Below are 20,275 nucleotides of genomic sequence, written 5' to 3'. Positions count from 1 at the left end.
GCTTGATTAAACTCAAATTGCAAACTCTGTCCTGCTGCTGTGGGCAGCAGTTCAGATCTCACTTTGGAATGCTTTCCGTCTACCCTACACATTCGTAGTTCCTGGATCAGCCAGAGCCTTAGGTAGAGTTTAAACATAGAATTTGGGCGTCCCCTTTGCTGGCTCTCTCCTCTCTGGGATCTCCATCTCACACTCAGCATCCTGTTTACTTCAGGCTCCCTCCTCAGATTCCTCCAGTTTCAGCCACTCTGTGTCACACTGTGACAGCAGCTGTCCTCAGGGGAAAGGCCCCTAACAGAAAACTCCTCCAAGTATTGACTCCCCTCCAAAACCACCTATTTTAATCACTTTCCAGAGCCCTTAGGTGTTGGGGCACGGAGGCGTATTTTTTCCAGAGTTTATAAGTGTTATTGTGAGAGCTATTATGTGTGGGAGCTTACCCGTCCACACCAGAAGCAGAACTCCCCAGGTACTTTTATATGTGCCTTTTACAGCCCTTAGTTTTCTGTCATCCCACTGAGGAGAAGCTAAGCACAATGCATTGCATTTTATGTGAATTTGAATTATTCCAATTAGAAATAATGCAATAAAAATATTGACATAATGCAACTTGATATGCAAATTTGGAAATAATGTTAATACCCCCAAGTGTTTAAAATTTCCTTTATAAAGAATAACACATTTCCAATTCTGGTGACTAAGTGAACTATAACTTGAATCCTATTGCCAAAAAAACTTCCACCTATGCCAAAAATCAGTAAGAGATACTTGCCGGTTTAAAACGTTTTTATATCCTATGATAATTCCACTCAAGCAATCATTAAGAAGTTATGTTAATTCAAGGCCTGACAATCAGCACTTTTGAAACTCAAGCTAGAAGTGACTTAATCCTCTGAAGAAAACAAATGGGCAGTTGTTTTAACAGGCAGCACTCTCCTAAATTAGGGGTAATGCCAAGAAAATAAAAATCAGCCTTAAAGCAGAATAATTCTATAATAATGATAGAAGGCACCCTATTTCACATTTATTTCTATGGGAAAATTAGCCCTTAGTGATGTGAGTTACGGAGTAGATAAAGCAGCACTCCCCAAGAGAAACACACGTAATTGGATATTTTCTAGTAGCCATATTTTGAAAGTAAAAAAGAAACAAGTGAAATCGATTTTAATAATATTTAACCCAATACATCCCAATTATCTTTTCAACAAGTTAAATCAAATAAAAAAATTCTCAATGAAATATTTTACTTTCTTTTTTTCCATTCAAAGTCTTTCAAATCTGGTATGTATATTACATCCTTAAGGCATCTCAATTTGGACTCTAAATTTTCATCAGAGATACTTGATCTGTATTTAGATTTCATATAATTTACAATTGTAAAAGTGACCCATGTACCCAAGTTATTCCAAACATATTTAAAAATTTTCCAATAACTGAATTGAGAATCAGTTCTTAAATTTTAATTTACAATTTCTAAAAAAACTAAAACTTAAAATTCAGTTCCTCAGTGTCTTAGTTGCCAGAGCTGCTATGCCAAACACAACAGGCTGATTTGGCTTAAACAAGTATTTATTGGCTCACGGTTTTAGAGGGCAGAAGTCCCACACCAAGGCGTTGTCAAGGCCGTGCCCTCTTCTGGAGTGGATAGCATGTTACTGATGGCTGGCTGCAGTCCTTCGGTTCCGTTGACTTGCATCTCTGCCTCGGTCACAGGAGATGCCCTTGCTCTCCTCCTGTGGCTTTCTCTGACTCATGGCTTCTATGTCTTCTCCCTATGTCTGCATTTCTTTTTTATAAGGACTCCAGTAATGCAGAGTAAACCCACCTGGATTAAATTTGGCCACACGTTAACTGACAATAACGTATTCAAAAGGTCCCATTTACAAATGAGTTCTCACCCATGGGAATGCAGATGAAGATTAGGAACATGCTTTTGTTGGGGCACTTGATTTGTCTACCACATTCACACTACCCACATTTCAAGTGTTCAGAAGCCACATTGTGCCTAGTGACTTCCACATTGAAATCTGGAGAGAATTTGGCAAATCATCCTTTGAAGAAAACCGTTCATCCTGTACCTATTTCAGTTCCAGAAAACACTACAGATGAGAAAAACTGTGAGGAGGGGAAATAAGTTTTAAAATAATTGGATGGTGACAAACAAAACCTCTCACTGGTTCAGTCTTGAGGTCATATGTCAGCTCTCTGGTTGGACACTGAGCTAAAGGAGAAGGGAACAGATTCCAAAGATTTTGCTTGTTAGCATTATTCCTACTAATACTAGTTGAATATCAGGCCTTTTTCTGTTAAATTTAGTTAGCTGTAATACTCTACATCTTGAGAACTAATTAGCACTCATTAACTTCAAGCCCTTAGTTATTTGATCCTATGTATGGTTTCTGTTTCTGAAACCCAATTGCAGCCCCTGGAGGGCAAGGACAGAATTTTAGTCTTCTGGGAATCTGAGCACCTACTAAGACTCCCTTCCTGCAGGAGGTAGGCATTTACAAAAAGCTTTATTGATGGAGATAATTGTAACAGCAGTCAAGGCCCACCATATTTATATGGGGCTTTTTCAATCCCCAAGGTGCTGCAGCCTCCATTATTTTCCTACAGGACAAGTAGGAGTTAGCCGCGATGAGTTCCAGGTGATGTGAATAGTCTTGAATGAAGTGCTACCCACCTGCTATGCGCAGCCAAGAAGATCCCTTCATTTTTTAACAAGGTGCTTTTACTGTCATTTGACAGGTCCTCATTCCCACTTGGCAGTGGAAAATGTATTTATTTCCATCTGGTAATTTTTCAGACACTTTGGGTTTAAGACATTCTCTGGGAAAACATGAAAAATTCAGTTACCATAAACTGTCACTGTTCAATGGGGTTTCGTGCTCCCTCCCCCCTGCTTGCATCTGACCACACTGAGCAGATCTGTGGGCACCTCAGGATCAATCAGCAGTGAGGTCAGCGGGAGGAGGAGCAGGGAGTCGGTGAGCACGGAACCAGAGAAGTGCCCGTCTGGGCTGCAATCATTTTCTGCGGGATTCTTCATAAAGGTGTTGCGAGAATTAAATTAGCTTTCCACAAATCATTCAACCCAGTTCCTATCAAAGTAAACTTTCAGTTAAAAAGTTCTCTTCTGATGATAATAAAGTTGCCGTAAGGAGAGAGATGGTTTTATCCCCATTTCCCAGAGAGGGAAACGGAGACCTAGAAAAGTTAAGTAACTTTTTCAAGTGCAGGAAGATGATAATGGAAGAGTCAGAGGCTGAATAGAGGTTAACCTGACTCTTCATCACTGGTCTATACTACCCGCAGCGTCTTAGAAAAGAAGCTCTGTGATGCCAATGCAAAAAGAGAAACCTGACAGCATCCATAAGAAGGGCATTCATCTCAGTAGCGTTGTTCAGGCTGAAGTCCCTTCCTTTTTGCAGCCTCAGAGTTCCTCTCTGGAGGCTCCATAACAGCAAACAATTGATTCTAGAAGTTTTTAGGAGGGGATATTGACTGATCCATCATTATATGTGTTCTTACAACACCTAGACTTCGAGTACTTTATTGCACTTAACTCTTTGTTCTCCTGCCTCCTTCTGTCTGTGAAGACAGAGCTGGTTTTTGATTCATCCAAATCTCCAATTTCTAGCCAGGTGGGTTAGCAAATATAGAGATGCAGGTTGTTTTCACTGTAGCCCAGAGTGAACACTTGATATATGTGAGCTGCAGTGATTTTTAGAAATTATTATTATTATTCATTTTCTTTTTACTATATTATTTATGCCCAGGGAAGATGTGCTAAGTGAATGAATACAGGGTGTTTTTTACCCAAAGTCCTTCAAAACTGGAACCACCAGGCCCCAGCCAGTCAAAATGGCTTCTCATCATCACTTCAAGCTCTACTTGGCTTTATTGTGACTAGCTGGGTCGTGGGGACATCTCCAAGTCTCTCAGCCTATACATAAGTTGTTACATCACTTATTCATTCAACAAACATTGCGAAAGAAGTAAGAATGCATTGTCTTCATTGGTTTTTCAGCAACATAATAACTGTGCTGTGTTAATCTTCAAAAAAAGTCGGGGATGTTGATCTTGGCACAAAGCTTTAGGAAAATGACTTTTAAATAGAAGAGTATGTTTTATTTTGCTCAATACTAAGTAGATAGAAAGCTATAAATGGTGCCCCCCCCCACTTTGATTTCTAATGGAAACAAAGTACATTGCCAATATGCATTTAGCTGCTTGCAGGCTTGAAGGCAGAATTTATTATAATTGTGATAATAAAAAATAAATAGATCTTTATACCAACCAAAGCCTTTTCCCGTTTAGTGTGTCATTTCAGCCCCATGATACTTTCAGGATTAGACATGGTTAGTGTCTCGGTTGTAATGAAGGGGAATTTGGAAACTACCCAAGGTGAGAAGAGCAGAGATGGGACACAAACCAAGCTTTTGTACCTGCCAACCTCAAGCCATGTCCAAGCATCTTCCCACCACCCAGATATGTGAGGGAACACCCAAAGTGACAATCTGCTTACTTGTCCTTTTAGCTTTCTACTTTCAAAAATGTTAAGCTTTCATCTGAAGTGGGAGGGCCACTTAAAGCCAACTTTTTTTTTTCTTTAAGCATAGATTTATTTCTAAGTTCAACCCCAATGTGATATTCTGGGCATGATTATCTCTTGATGTGATTAGCATGTGTCCTTTCCCATTTTTATTACACTTGACTACAGATGACTCTGTGTAGATCTGCGCAGCCAGGGATGTGGGTCAAAGGGTTCACTGTTCGCCAAGTATGTACGAGGGAGGACAGCGTGTGCCGCTGTGAGCAGAGGTATCAGGCTTTGTCCAGCAGGACCCAACCAATCTGGAGCAGAAACGTTGACAGGGTCCATCTTTTTTCTCAAACCTGAGGCTATGGACCTGGCCAGGTGTTTGTTCAAGACTAGCTGCCTGTTTGGGGCACAGTGGGTCTCAAGGGGGCACTACAGCCATTTGGGGAGAGATGGTCCTTGGTGGTTTAGGACTAAACTGCGCAGCAGGATATTAGCTCCTCTGACTCTTACCCAATAAAGGCCATTAGCAATCCTCCTTCATCGTCACCATGGTGAGCAAAAACGAATGAACAAACATAAATGCCCCAGCACTTTTCCAAGCTCTCCCCATGGGACAGTACTAGCCTTGGATGAGAGTATTCAAATATGCAGGATGCAGTCATGGGCCAAGTATGTTCGGGGGGAGGGGGAATGTATAAGCCATGACTGATGGGTGGAAGATGCCTCAAGGAGTCAGTTTGTCTGTGAATGACACAAGTGACACACATTTCTGATGGTGAAATGGCCTCCATGTTCAGCCTCATCAGTTCTTGAACAGGAACCGAGAGGTTGCCAGAATTGTGTGACTTTTCTTCAGTATAATGAGAGTGGTAGTAACTAACACTTTTATAGTGCTTACCCTGTGCCAGACACTCATTAAATCCTCCCAGCCACCTGTGAGGTAACTATTATTAATTCTATCCTATTTTACGGATGTGGAAACTGAGGCAGAGAGGTAAGTAACTTGTTCACAATCACCCAGGTAGTTAGTTACAGAGCCAGGATTTGAACCCCTGGCTCTAGAGCTATGTTTTAACCATCCAAGAATATGCTTGGATTAGGAACTGGAAATGAAGTCCCCTGCCTCCAACACTCTGTGAACATAATGTTCTGCTTATAGTTTCTTAAAGGTTTATTACAATGAAGGGATCTGAAATCACATTAATGAAGTTTTCATACTCTGTTTCATTAAAAGCCATTGGTCTATCTTACAATTAATCGGATCATTTATCCACACGTGACTGTACAGCATTATGCATTGGTCATTTGGAAGATATTGGCTCATTGTTAAGCAGCTTTCCAAAAGTTGGTGTATTTTATTATACAATATAAAAGAGTCACATTCATTAATATCACTACCTATCTCATCAGAAAATTATTTAAGTATTGGTAAATTGTCAAACTGACTCTAGCAAACACAATTTTTCCAAACTGAAATCTCAAATCTTATCATTGGCAATAAATACCATCAGTTGTTTTCCTTGAAGCAATAGGCTCACTTTAAAAACTGTCTTCCACACATGGGAAGTTTGAATAACCATAGTTTGTCTGCCAATAATTTTTTCAAGTAAATATGGCATTCCATGAAAAAAAAATGCCTAGTTCAGCTCACAATTCATACTAAATCCTTCATGGCTTTGCATCTCCATTTCTTCCTGTGATCTCATCCCATTATCAGGGAAGCCCTCCCTGCTCTGCCTGTCCATGTCAGAACTCTCACCACCGTGCGGCTCTCCCTCACTGCATGTATCACAGTTAACTTTCTTCACTGACGTATGTGAGGATTTGATTTGTTTACTTCCCTCCCCCACAGGACTGCAGCAGCAGCACAGAGGCCAGGACTGGGTCTGGTTTTGTTCATCACTGTTTCCCCATTGCCTGGCATACAGTAGGTCCCTAATAAATACTTATAGGAACTATATGTATGAATCAACGACTGAATGTTTTTTGCAACCTGAACACAAATGTCAGGTGAACTGGTAGGTGACCTGAATTCTAGGGGTTGTTCAAACAGGGCCAAATCCAGCCTCAACTGAACTGGTGAAAACGAAGCCAGCCTTGCTCTCTCCTTGTTTACTTGACTGTCTTTTCTACTAGGTAGTGCATGACTGGAGGAGAAGGGTCAAGTCCTTTGTCTTGTGTCTCCAGGCCTAGCACAGTGCCTGGCACTTAGTTGACTTTCAGAGAATATTGGTTCTATTGCACTGAATTGCATGGAGTTCGATTCGAGGGAAATATGTCACCCAAAGTTTACATGAGCTCATCCCCACTTGTGCCTATTCTTCCCTTCTTACTCTCCTTTTTTCTTCTTAAGGATTCCTGAGTCTTGAGAACTACTTTAGTTGTGATCAAGCATTTCCAGCATCTATTTTTGATTTAACTTGACTCTCCAAAGAGAGATGGTCTGATTGGTCTTGTAATCATGGTGGTGTTTGGGTACTCCCGAGAATGCCTAGAACCAGTCTAGCACACTCGTTGCTAAAATTCACACATTGACCTTGATCTTGAGGTAGAATCACAAGGCAAGCGCTTCAGAAGGTCATCCATTCAGCCCTGGCTAACTCACAGCGAGACTCTTGGATCAAATGAGACCTGCAGTCCTCCCAGAAGGCAGCCGCTGCTTCCTCATGGCTCGCGCAGGGCCGGCCGTGTCAGGAGGCAGCACGGAAGGCTGAGGGCACTTGAGCAACAGCGGCTTGTTAGAGCCTGGTGCACAATCTGTCTGTCCTGTCCATTATGCCATAACGACCTTTGAGAAATGGCCAGGAGCGGAGGCAGTAAAAATAGAGCGTTCATAATGAAATTTAGGATCAGTGAAATCTAAAAAAAACAATGGCCTAAAGGTGAGATTGATATTGATTGACCATCTTAGAAAACAGTTTTAGTAAGAGATCAGGACATGCTTCTGATATATAAAATGGGGGATTTCTCTCCTGAGTGAGACTTGAATTGGAACATAAAATGTTATTGGGCATAGTCCCTGGGGTGGTGAAATTATGGGACTGTTTGAAGATGGTGGAGAGGAGTGGAAAGAGCGTGGACTTAGGAGTCAGTCATACCTGGGCTATATACCAACTTCAGCTCCGTGACCTTGATCCTTGTTTTATTTATTTGTATAAATTGTTATAAAACACCTGCCTTGCATATTTGTTACGAACATCAAATGAGATCACCTGGGTCAAGGTACAAAACTGAGTGCCTGATACAGAGCAGGCATGCAAGAATGCTCTCCCCTCTCTTGGCGGCTTCAGCTCTTTGGGACAGTTGTACAGGGTCTACATAGGGTGAGGCAAGTGCGGCACCTAGGTCTCCCTGAGAGTGAGTAACTCCTTAAATTGTGCACCCTAGTCCCATCCTTGCAGTTGGGGCAATATAGGAACAGGGTTGGAGAAGGCTTCTTTTCATGAAGTAGAGGCCCTCTTCTCACCACCATCTCCTGCACCATCTTATATCTGGCAAAATTGAAACCCAGGGAGGTAATATAATTTGACTCTAACCAATCAGTTAGTAAGTGACAAAGCTGGATTGTGGATCTAGGCCTCCCAGCTCTGAGCCTCTGTGTTTTACTCCCCAGCAGTCTATAGAGAACTCTGCTACTCATGTCACATGACCCTTCCAAACCCCCTTACTCTGTGAGTGATCTTTCTGAGCATCCACACATCATCTCCCCAAGTCTGTAATTCCCTGAATATGGACAAGGGCATGTCTCAGATTTTCAGCACCTCCCAAGTGCTTACTACAGAGCTTACTTGTAGTCGAGGTTTGATAAATATCATTTGATTGAGAAAAAGGAGGTATTCTCATGGCCCTATAATTTTCATGCAGAGAAATAGTTATAATAACATGAGCCCAGCTGAGGAGGGAGAAATGCATTAATTTCACAACGTGTTCAGCTCTTTGTGCAGTTAGCTTTCCAATCTCTGTGGGGACTCTGGAACTCACATGGACTCACATTCACTGTTTCAAGGAGAAAATTGCAGCTCCAAGTGGTGCCCGTCTCACCTCAGGGAAGTGTGGGTGGAAAGACGTAAAGGAGGGTTGGGGGAGCAGAGGGAGTTTGGCTCCAGAAAGGTGAGGTGTTTAAACAAGTTTGAAGAGTGCTGCTCAAACTTTAGTGAGCAAACAAATCACCTGGGAATCCTGTTAAAATGCAGGTACTGATTCAGGAGGGTTGGGGTGGGGCCTGGGTCTCTGCATTTTTAACAAGATCCCAGATGATGCGATGCTGCTGGCCCATGGACAACAGTAAGATGTTATCATAGGACAAAAGACTATGATGAGCATTGGCCTTATACTCCCTTCCTCTGCTGTCATTTGCCTTTTGACTGTGGGCAAGTTCCATAAATCTCATATGGACAGAGGCAAACGAGATGAAACTGGGAAAATCAGCCAGCTCCCCAGTCTGAGGACTCTCAACTTTTTTCCACCAGGATACACTTGTTGGGGGACATTTCCATATGTGAAACATTTCAATTTTACCATCCATGAAATGAATATGTTGGTCTGTATCTGTGGAGGCCTCTTTTGGTTTGGAAATTCTATGTGCATGGAGGATATTGCATGGAGATTTCGGGTGTGCAAATCTGGCCCAGTGAAAGCACATTCTGGAATTCTCAGGATGGCCACTCACTGTCTTCCATCCTTCTGCAGGGGAAATCTGTGCATTCAAGATCCACGGCCAAGAGCTGCCCTTTGAGGCTGTGGTGCTCAACAAGACATCCGGGGAAGGCCGGCTCCGTGCCAAGAGCCCCATCGACTGTGAGCTCCAGAAGGAGTACACATTCATTATTCAAGCCTATGACTGTGGCGCCGGGCCCCGGGAGACGGCCTGGAAGAAGTCACACAAGTGAGTGGCCTCAGGGAGCTCCCTGAACCTCCTCCCTTCCTTACTCTACTCCCATTTGCACACAGCTTTTCAGATGTTTGTCCCTTGGTCCCACGTGCTTCTCCAACCCTGCTGAACTGCTTGCCATTCCTCCCCAGTCACCTGCAGGCTGTTTTCTACCTCACCTCTTCACTTAAAGATACCCCTATTCCACTTCTTCGGGACTGAGTTCGGTTGTTTACTTCTTCTTAAAAGCCTTGCCTAAGCCAACCCATCCCTGCAGGCCTGGCTGGGTCCTTTTCCAGGGTTTCTGCAGTGCTGTGTGCTTCTCTCTGTCACTACCCTTTTCATTTGGGGTTGCAACTGCTCTATCTCTTGGAGTTTGGCTCAGAGCCTAACACAGAGTAAGAGTGATGAAATTCTTAGTGAATGGAGGAGTGCATGAACAGAGGAAGGTATGAATAAGGGAAAAGGGAGAAGATCATGAGGAAACCTGTTGCACAAAGCTGGGTAAAAGAGAAGGAGAGAGAATGGGGAGGGGTCTCTCTGGGAAGATTCATCTCAGAGGGTCCGGGCAAGGGTAGGGAAATGGATCTTCTGTGGAAGGGAGGACAGAAGACTCAGATAACATCTGTGGCTGGCTTGTGGTTGCTGCACACTGGGCCTCCCGCTCACCATCTCTTCCTTCCTGTTTATGATCCCAGGGCCGTGGTCCATATCCAGGTGAAGGATGTCAATGAGTTTGCTCCCACCTTCAAGGAGCCAGCCTACAAGGTTGTCGTGACCGAGGGCAAGATCTACGACAGCATCCTGCAGGTGGAGGCCATCGACGAGGACTGCTCTCCCCAGTACAGCCAGATTTGCAACTATGAAATCATCACAACTGATGTGCCTTTTGCCATCGATAGAAATGGTGAGTGTCACGAGAGAACCCGAGGGGGGACAGGAAAACTAATCCCCATCTCCTCTCTGAAGGCCAGGTGGGTGCTCAGAATGGACATGGAGGGGCATGCCTCACTTGCCATCCTTGGTCTGGGCTCTGTAACCCAGAACTCGGTCCTGCACTAGGGAGAATAGCCTTCCGTGATTAGCAGCCCAGCCATGTCTAAAACATCCCCAGGAGACCTCAGAAACCTACTCAGTGGAGGTTGTCTGCAGAATTCACAGTGCCAAACATCTGGAGCCCGAGGATGGGTTGGGTTTCTGGTAGAATTTTCCAATTCTCATCCAGATGTGTGCTGTATCATCAGTTTGGCCGGATCAGGGCCCCTTTCCTATGTAACAAGTTGTACTATCACCTCATATCACAACAACCTGCTTCCTGCTCCAAGACAAAGAGACTCCATCAGAGAAGGTGGGTATTTTAAAACACCTTCTAAACCATAGATCATTTACAGGATTCTTTAAAGCTCTTGCCAATGACTCTTGAGAATTTCAGTCTTAGTAAGAACAAAGAATGAAAGAACCCTTCCGCCACACCTTTATCCCATACTGAATTGCAAACATTCCTGTAAAGCCATCTGGATGTTTCCCCATCATTATAAATGGAAAACTCATTGTGATATAAGCAAAAGAACCAAAGGCTCAATCAAGTCAGCCCACTCTGACTGTAATTTTCAATACCTTGATTGTAATCAAATGATAATTATTTGTGAAGTTTACTGTTTAATTATTAATGTTAACATGTGTTGTGTGTGTATGTTACTCCTGTTTCATTTCAAATGCAATTTAAGGACAGTACAAAGATGCAAAAGTTGCAAAACCTGAAGTTCCTCCACTCTGCAATTGTTTATTGATGGCTGGGCACAGTGCTGGGCCCTGGGAATGAAGTAGAGGGGAAATCAGGATGGATGTGGGCCTGCTTACATGGAGTTTACCAACTACTGAAATAAATTTTTAAACTAATATTTTATCACATAGCATCAAGGGTGACACTGGCATGCAAATATGCCATGAACCAGGGTTAGGCAATAAATTAGCTCTAAATCTCCTGGCAACCTGTGCTGACATCAGTCATTGCTAGCACAGCTTCAGGGGAAACTCAGCACTTCTTGATTTTGTGACATGGGAGAAATTTATAATACAGTCTTTGCATCCTGAGAACTGCAGCAGATTGCACAGTGGATGGAACCCACAGAGACAACCTCATCCCTGACCTCAACTAGCTTATGATCTGTTGATATTCAGGACAAATATTAGAAAAACTGAAAATAGTAATTAAACAGTTTCATTATAAAACACTAAAACGCATGGAAATAACAATTACACACCAGGACCCTGCTAGATGCTAGCTAATAAAGGCACAGTTGTGCAGGGCATTTTACAAAAAGTAAAGAAGGAATTACTGGACTTGATTAAAAGTTTGGTTGAAGACTAGAAGAAGGTAATTTCAATTAGTCAAGCCTTTCTGAACCCGTCCCTGATGGCTTCTTCCAGAGGCCCCGTGAAATGGCTAATCTGACCCCACCACACAGATCCCCCCCCCCACACACACACACAGTCACACACATACACAAGGTTCCATAAAATATAAAGCAACTGCTTGGTATTTTTTGTTTGGCTCCTTGTGCTCCTGTTCCCCTATGATCCCCTGTAGGTCTTGGCCCCGTGAGAGTATTGGAATTCAGGGAGCAACAAGTCCTTGGTGAAGAGCTAGACAGAGGAGTGGAAGTCTCTGCCATGAGTGGTCAAGCTCCACTCGACCTCCTGCCCCAGTACTAGAGAATCACAGCCCAATGAGAGAGGAGATGTAAATTCTTCCAGTGGAGGGTAAACTGCCCCAGTCATGGAGATAATTACTCACCTTGATGAGCCATTTCCCTAACATATGCCAATTTATTTCCCTGGCTGTCTCATTAAAAGTGAGTAACGGTCCTTTGCCAGGCCTCTGCCTCCAACTTTGGTTCCCAACATAAGATGAAGAGGAAAGCAAGCACTCCCGGGGAGGGGGGGCCCCCTGCAGTGAGGTTTAAAATAGCGGTTTTCCAAGTAATGAAGGCAGGACCTAGGGGCAGACACAGCAGCGGCTCCCATTCTAATGAGCTTCCTGATTGGCCCTTATCCATTGCTTTTCCTGTCGACCTTCCCAGCTCCTTGAAGAACTTTCTTTGCATGTAGATCAGGGAAAGCACTGCTGAGTTTGGGGCCCGCTCCTAAGGACCCCCTCCCCCTATGGCTGCAGACACCTGGCTGTGGCCCTGCCAACCTGCCAGCCCTTTGCCTGTGGGGGAAGAAGGGAGGCAGGGAGGAAAGAAGCACAGTGCGGGGGATCAGACTGTCCTATCCTTCCCTGGAGATTCAGCCTCTCCCATTTCCCATCCTGGGGCCTTCGGCCTTTCTCCCCTTGAATTGCTCCCCTGTGAAATCATGGCAGTAGCAATCTCTACCGCTTGTGAGGTTGTAAGACCTCAAGGGGTGGCATTAAGTGGGGATCCTGGCCTATAGGTAGTACTTGACTACTGGTGCCTTGATTATTAGCTATCTACCTGGGTGACTGGGACATGAAATTTATCCACTCTCCTTGGATTTCCAGACTGAAATTATGAGTGGCTATCTATGATTTGTTCTAGGACTCTTGGGAAGTAATAGATCCATTTCACATGGCTTTCATGTCCTCATCTTCCATCTCTGATGTCTTCATTTCCATTTGTCAAATAGGGAAACTGAGTCCCCAAGCATAGAGAGCTTGCCTAACAGCACCCATCACATTGGTGGCAGAGCTGGGACTAGAACCCAGGTCCGCCAATTGTTGATCCCAAGGTCTTTCCACCAGACCTCTCTTCCTCAGTGATATTTGACGGGAACCTATGGCAATGGTGTTTAGGCTCATAAACACAAAGTTGTGTCTTGATCCTGCATCCACCACTTATTGTGCATGTGTTTGTGTGTGGGGGGCCTTTGATAAGGAATAAACTCTCATCAATAAAATAGGAATTAAATAGGGTAGACCTAACACAAACAAACACAAACAAAGCACCCTCCAGAGTGTCTGGCACAAACCAAACATTCAACAATGTTAGGTAACAGCAGCAGAGAGAGCAGCAGGGGCCTCAAGGACACCCATTGCCACCTGGCAGATTCTTCTACTTTCCAGGTAGTTGTTTGGTCTTCATGCAGCCTCAGCTGACCTCCCTTTGTCAGAATGTGGCCTGGTGAATAAAAGGACTCTGATGCTTTGGAGAAAAGTGTGTCCTAAAGTCTGCTTATTCTTAAAGTAAGTGAAAACACTTCTTTTCCATCCAAATAGAAAAGTAATGCATGCCTTTTATGAGGAATTTGGAAAACACAGAAAAGTATGAAGAAAATAAACCACCCATAATCGTGCTGAAGATAGCCATTATTGACATTTTATCATATTTCCAATGGTTTTACTCTGAAATCTTTAAACAAAATTAAGGACACACTAAACTTGCCTTTCATTATCCTCCCTTTTCACTTACCATTTGACTATATGTATTGTCTCCATTTTTGAAAATGCTCATAATCACCACTTTTAATGTGAATAACATCCCATCCTCTGGAAAGACTCCTACTTTTAGCTCCTCCCTTATTGTCAGACATCCAGTTTCTTCCCCAGTTCTCAATGTAATAAATAATGCTTAGATGAATGTTATTTGCACATGTAGCTGACATTTTTGTCATTTTTCCTAAAATCAATTTCTAGATGTGGAATTGCATGCACAAAAGGTATGAACAATTTCAAAGCAAGTGGCATATATTGCCAAAAGGTTTTCTAGAAGGGTTGTTCCAATTTATGCTCCACCAAAATGACCGTGCTACTCAGTGTGCTTGTCTCACCCTCCCCTCACCACGCCCCCTCCCCCAACACACAAACAGTCTTGAGTTCAGGAGTTTTTAAAAAAAATGCCTTCACTAATATGCAAGATAAGTTCTGATTGTTCTTTGAGTTGTCCTCCTGGGTTCATTATTTTGGACCTGAAGAAACAGGCCCAGGGACGACTGTTCATCTGAGTTAAAGGTAGACTTGGGGCTCCCGAGAAGGCAGTGTTAGGAGATATCTTTCAAATATGGGTGGAAATGCAATTGTAATGGAAGCAAAATGGATGTCTTTGAGCTTTAAGCAAATTTTAAATATGTGCCTGATCCAAATATGAACTTCCCTGCAGCAACCGGTTGCAATATTATATTCTCATTTCTGGCGTAATGCTTCAAATTCTGTGCTTTCAAAACCATTGTCTCATGCATGGGGTTGTTGGTGGTGGAGAAAGTAAATTAGTTTCTTCAACAATTTCATTAAGACTTGTTACGGATGTGGAGCTGAGACAAATTGAGGCAAGGATTCGGCTTGTGTGTTTATTTTTCTACCACAATCAGTAATGTTTGGTCTCCTTAATGTCACACAGATTGTTAACACTGAGCCTTCCTCTTCTACGAGAAGTATCTTTTGAGAGCCATTTAAGCTTAACGAAAGAGAAAGTTAAAACTTTTTGTTCAAAATTCAATTTGATGTTGCTGCAACATCCTTCTTGTGGTTATATAAAAGTACTTCTCCAGACAGAATTCCTCCCCTGTGGTGATTATAACTACAAACAAGTTTGTTAACAGAATCTGTGGGGAATGTTACCAGCCCAATACCAAGCTGTTCTAGACGGTGTGGGCCCCAGAACTGAGAGGGAAACAAACATTTGGGGAGAAATGAAAAGGATTCTGAGCACCAGCCACAAGGTCAGAAATACAACAAACACAGTTTTATTCAAAGATTTTTGACTGACTTTGTTCAGCAAAATTCTGCTTCAAATCATTGGAAGTTCTTGCATTTTGGGGACAATGCCGAAGCTGATAGCACAATAAATTATTCTAGTTCTTGGTGCAATGTCTTGGACAACTTCATTACCCCACTCCCCAACCCCCAGAGTCACATATATAGCACCTGCTCATGGTCTAGTATTGAGTACTGTTTTACTAATATTGGATCAACTTTCCTAACCTTTAAAACATTATTTGACTTTTCTAGTTTTCCAGGCTTTCTTACCTTGGTTCCTCTTGTGCCATTCATATGAACAATACACATCAACTGTAGTGAAATGAAAGCTCCTTAATTAGTTTTCCTCTCAGTTTTGTTAAAATGCAAAATACATACCTGAATCAGTCGTGCTACATTTGTTTATTTGTTTTGTAAATTCCATTTTCTTAACTTCACTTCTGGTAAAAGATGACGGTAACATTTAAGTACTAATTTGCTATCAACTCCACCATCAAAAGAAAGCAGGAATTAAGTTATTCTTATCAAAGGAAGACTTTAATCTCTTAGAATTGGAAAATAAAATGTATTAAATGTATGTTGGTCCTTTGTTAGTTCTTTGGAACCAAAATTGCATTTCAGCAAAAATAGTCAACTAACATTGTGCTGATTAATTACAAAATATTTATTTCTGAATCATAATATCAAACCCACAGGAACAGAAACACACACATAGCTCAGAAAAAAAATGGTTCAGCCTCTCGTGGAGGAGGAAAATGTCTTTGCCACCAGGGCAAGGAATAAGTTAGTCTGTGTAGCTTTTGGAAGAGAGGTCACACATTTTCTTATTGATTTGACTTCCTATTTGGTAGCAAAATAATGTGAGAAGAGGCAGTGAATACTCCTGGCGACAAGTCCAGATGTTAAAAAATATGTGTCAGGACATTTTCCGAGTTCATCCTTTTCTCAGAGGTTTCATGGCAGATAAGTCCTCTGCTCCCTACATCAGAGACATAGCCACATGGGTACACTTTAGAAAGGAGTTTTCAGGCAACCATTACTTACAAACACAAACCAGTTGCATTCCAGATGTGTGCTCAGAATTTCCTAGCAGTCTAGTTGCACAGCTGGGGTGGTTCCGACCAGTGGTCCCTGATAATCTACCACAAAACACAGGCGAGTCGCAGGTGGATCTTATGTTCCTATTTGCTGTTCTTACAAAGAGACAGGAGCAAAAGAGTCTTTTCATTCTTGTGAGGGTTGGTGTGGTGGAGAAAGGATTTCAAAGAAGTGTTGTGTGGTTATCTTGATCAGAAATGATTTTGAACATCCTTGTGTTCTCAGGCAATATCAGGAATACCGAGAAGCTGAACTACGACAAGCAACACCAGTATGAGATCCTGGTGACCGCCTATGACTGTGGGCAGAAGCCCGCTGCCCAGGACACCCTCGTGCAGGTGGACGTGAAGCCAGTCTGCAAGCCCGGATGGCAAGGTGGGTCCTGCTCTCGTCAGTCCTGTCAAACGAAGGTGACTTGGCCTGGTGTAGAGAAGGTGCTGGACTTTGCCCCCCAGTCATCACAACATATAACTAGAGGAATTTTTAAAGTACATTCACTGCTGCAAGACATAGAGTAGCTCACAACTCTTTTGCAAGACATTAGCCCCATTTTACAGCCAAGGATATCAGAGACTAATAGTCAAAAATTATGTACTCCCTTTCTCAAATTCTGTGACAGCTTCAAATCAGTGGTAGTTTGCCCACTGTGCTCAGGAGAGATTGCCAGTGAGCCTATTCACTTTATCTCAAGATGCTGAGTCCAGCTGATGCATGTCAAGTTCTGCAGCATCCTCAGCACCTGGGGAAGGTAGCCATGTTTCTTTGGCTTACACAGTCCAACCTCTGTGTTAGGGGGCTACTGAAATTTTGGCAATGGGAATGGAAAAGCAATGGCTCTAGATGGAGGTGAATTTCTGTGTTTGTTTAGGGTGCAAAGACAGAGCAAATGCTAAGGTTTCCCTTAGATAATGGAGAGGTTTATCACTGAGCTACAGGGAGAGTAAGGAAGGCAAAGACACGTGCATAGATGGATCTTGCAGATAATTGGATGGTTTACAGAATAACAAAAGCTCTAGTGGTGACAGCAGTTCTGGTGGCCGAGCAGAAATGCTAGTTATCTCTGTGCTGCCATTTTGGTAGCTTGACTGTGCCGTGTCTCTGCTTCATGTGTTGCTGATGCTGCAGGCTACTGCTCACACGTGACTCGTGGTGCATGATGGCATCATCTGCCTGTGCCTTCTGCTCACTTCTTCTCTTGGTGTGTCCCCCCCACCCAGGAACAACATTCATTTACTTATTTAATTCAAACCCCTTAAGCCAATATTTGCCAGCTGGAATACTATTTAACATTCCCACTAAGTTGTACGTAATTAAGACATTGAACTTGATGGTGCTCCCCTTTGTACCCAGGAGGATCCAGTCAATACGGAAGAAACATTTTTGCCTTTACTCTCTCTCTCTCTTTTTAACACCTTGCATTGGTGTGGTATACTTGTTACAATTGATGAAAGCACATTTTTATAATTGTATTGTCAAGTATAGCACATGGTTTAACTTAGGGTTCACTGTGTTGTGCAGTTCCGTGGAATTATTTTTTAATTTTTATTCCAGTAATATATATATACAATATAAAATTTCCCCTTTGACCACATTCAGATATGTAATTCCATGCTATTATGTTCATATTGCTCTGCTACCATCACCACCATCCATTGCCAACACTTTTCTATCATCCCAATTAGACACTTTATATATTTTAAGCCTTAACACCCTACTCCCTACCCCTACCCCATCCCCTGGTAACCTGTATTCTAGATTATTGCTCCATGAATTTGCTTATATTGATGATTTCCTATTAGTGAGGTCATACAATATTTGTCCTTTTGTGTCTGGCTTATTTCACTCAATATGATGTCTTCAATCTTCAACCATACTGTCACATGTTTCAGAATTCCTTTCCTTTTTATCACTGAATAATATTCCATTGTAGTATATAACACATTTTGTTTATCCATTCTTTGGTTGATGGAAACTTGGGTTGCTCCTATCTTTTGGCAATTGTGAATAATGATGCTATGAACTTAAGTGTGCAAATATCTGTTTGAGTCCCTACTTTTGATTCTTTGGGGTATATACCTAAATAGAAGGATTGCCAGGTCATGTGGTAATTCTATACTTAACTTTCTGAGAAACTACCAAACTATCTTCTGCCACAGCTGCACCATTTTACATTCCCACCAGCAGTTAATGAGTATTCCTATTTCTCCACATTTTCTCTAAAACTTGTAATTTTCTGTTTTTTTTTTTTTAATAGTAGCCATTCTAGTGGGTATAAAATGGTATCTAATTGTGGTTTTGATTTGCATTTCCCTAATGGCTAATTATGTGGAGCATCTTTTCATGTGCTTTTTGGCCTTTGGTGTATCTTCTTTGGGAAATGTCTATTCGTCTTTTGCCCATTTTTAAATTGGTTTGTGTGGTGTTGATTTGAAGGATTTCTTTTTATATTCTGGATAGTAAACCCTTATCAGGTATGTGGTTTCCATATATTTTTTCCCACTGCGTAGTTTGTTATTTTACTTTCATGATAATGTCCTTTGAGGCACAAAAGTTTTTGATTTTGATAAGGTCCATTTATCTATTTTTTTCTTTTGCTGCTTGTGCTTTGGATGTAAAGTCTAAGAAACCATAACCTAACACAAGGAACTGACGAGGCTTTCCTACATTTTCTTCAAGGAGTTTTATACTTCTGGTGCTTATATTTAGGTCTTTGATCCATTTTGAGTTGATTTTTGTCTATGGTATGAAGTAGGGGTCCACCTTCATTCTTTTGCAAATAGAGATCCAATTTTCCTGCCCCTTTGTTGAAGGGATTATTCTTCTCCAATTGAGTGGTCTTTGCCCCTTTGTAAAAAACTAATTGTTCATAAATGTGAAGGTTTATTTCTGAACTCTCAATCTGATTCCATTGATCTATATGTCTCTCCTTGTGCCAGTACGATGCTGTTTTGATGACAATGGTTTTGTAATAAATTTTAAAATTGGGAAGTGTGAACCTTCCAACTTCATTGTTCTGTTCTAAGATGGCTTTGGCTATTTGGGGCCCCTTACTCTTCCATATAAATTTGATGATTGACTTTTCCAGTTTTGCAAAGAAAGTTGTTGGAATTTTGTTTTGGATTGCATTTAATCTATAAATCACTTTGGATAGGACTGCCACCTTAACAGTACTTATTCTTCCTGTCCATGAACATGGAATGTCCTTCCATTTGTTTAGGTCTTCTTTGATTTCTTTTAGCAATGTTTTGTAGTTTTCTGGGTAAAGTCCTTTACATCCTTGGTGAAAGATTTTTTCCTAGATATTTGATTCTTTTAGTTGCTGTTGTGACTGGAATTCTTTTCTTGATTTCTTCTGCCAAATGTCCATTGCTTTGTATAGATACACTATTGATTTTTGTGTATTGGTCTTGTACCCTGTGACTTTGATGAATTCATTTATTAGCTCTAGGAGCTTTGTTGTGGAATTTTCAGAATTTTCTTTATATAGGATCATGTCATCTGTAAATATAGAAAGTTTTACCTTTTAGTATTTGGAGGCCTTTTACTTCTTTTTCTTGCCTAATTGCTTGGGCTAGAATTTGCAGTACAATGTTGAATAGGTGGTGGCAGTGGGCATCCTTGTCTTCTGATCTGAGAAGGAAAGCTTTCAGTCTTTCACCAGTGAATATGATGTTAACCATGGGTTTTTCATAGATTCCCTTTATCATGTTGAGGAAGTTTCCTTCTATTCCTAGTTTTCTAAGTGTTTTTATCAAGAGGGGTGCTGGATTCTGTCAAATGCCCTTTCTGCATCAGTTGAGATGATTATTATTTTGTCCTTCATTCCTTTAATGTGGTGCATTACCTTAATTGATTTTCTTATGTTGAACAACCCTTGCATACCTGGGATAACTCCCTCTCTCTTGGTGTGTCTTTAAGTTCCTGGGCTCCTGTTGTATGCTATTTCTTTCTCTTTCTCTACCTCCCTGTGTCATTCATTCTTAAAGTTCCTAAAAGAGGATCTTATTAGCTCTGCATTTCTACTGGCAGAATTATGGCAGACCAC

At 41.8% G+C, this 20,275-nt stretch overlaps 1 protein-coding gene across 1 annotated transcript in view; it reads left to right on the top strand.

Annotated features, from left to right (window-relative positions):
- CLSTN2 (calsyntenin 2) overlaps positions 1-20,275 on the top strand; it is a 379,221-nt gene that overhangs the window by 241,920 nt on the left and 117,026 nt on the right. The window contains exons 3-5 of the mRNA XM_037825098.1: positions 9,236-9,431; positions 10,115-10,323; positions 16,456-16,605. Of these exons, the coding sequence (XP_037681026.1) occupies positions 9,236-9,431; positions 10,115-10,323; positions 16,456-16,605 (555 nt within the window). The remainder of the gene's footprint in view (positions 1-9,235; positions 9,432-10,114; positions 10,324-16,455; positions 16,606-20,275) is intronic.

Source organism: Choloepus didactylus, chromosome 1 (assembly GCF_015220235.1).
Source record: "Choloepus didactylus isolate mChoDid1 chromosome 1, mChoDid1.pri, whole genome shotgun sequence".
Classification (NCBI taxonomy): Eukaryota; Metazoa; Chordata; class Mammalia; order Pilosa; family Megalonychidae; genus Choloepus; species Choloepus didactylus.
Note: the sequence above shows the minus strand (reverse complement) of the source record. Positions and strands in the feature narration are given on the sequence as shown.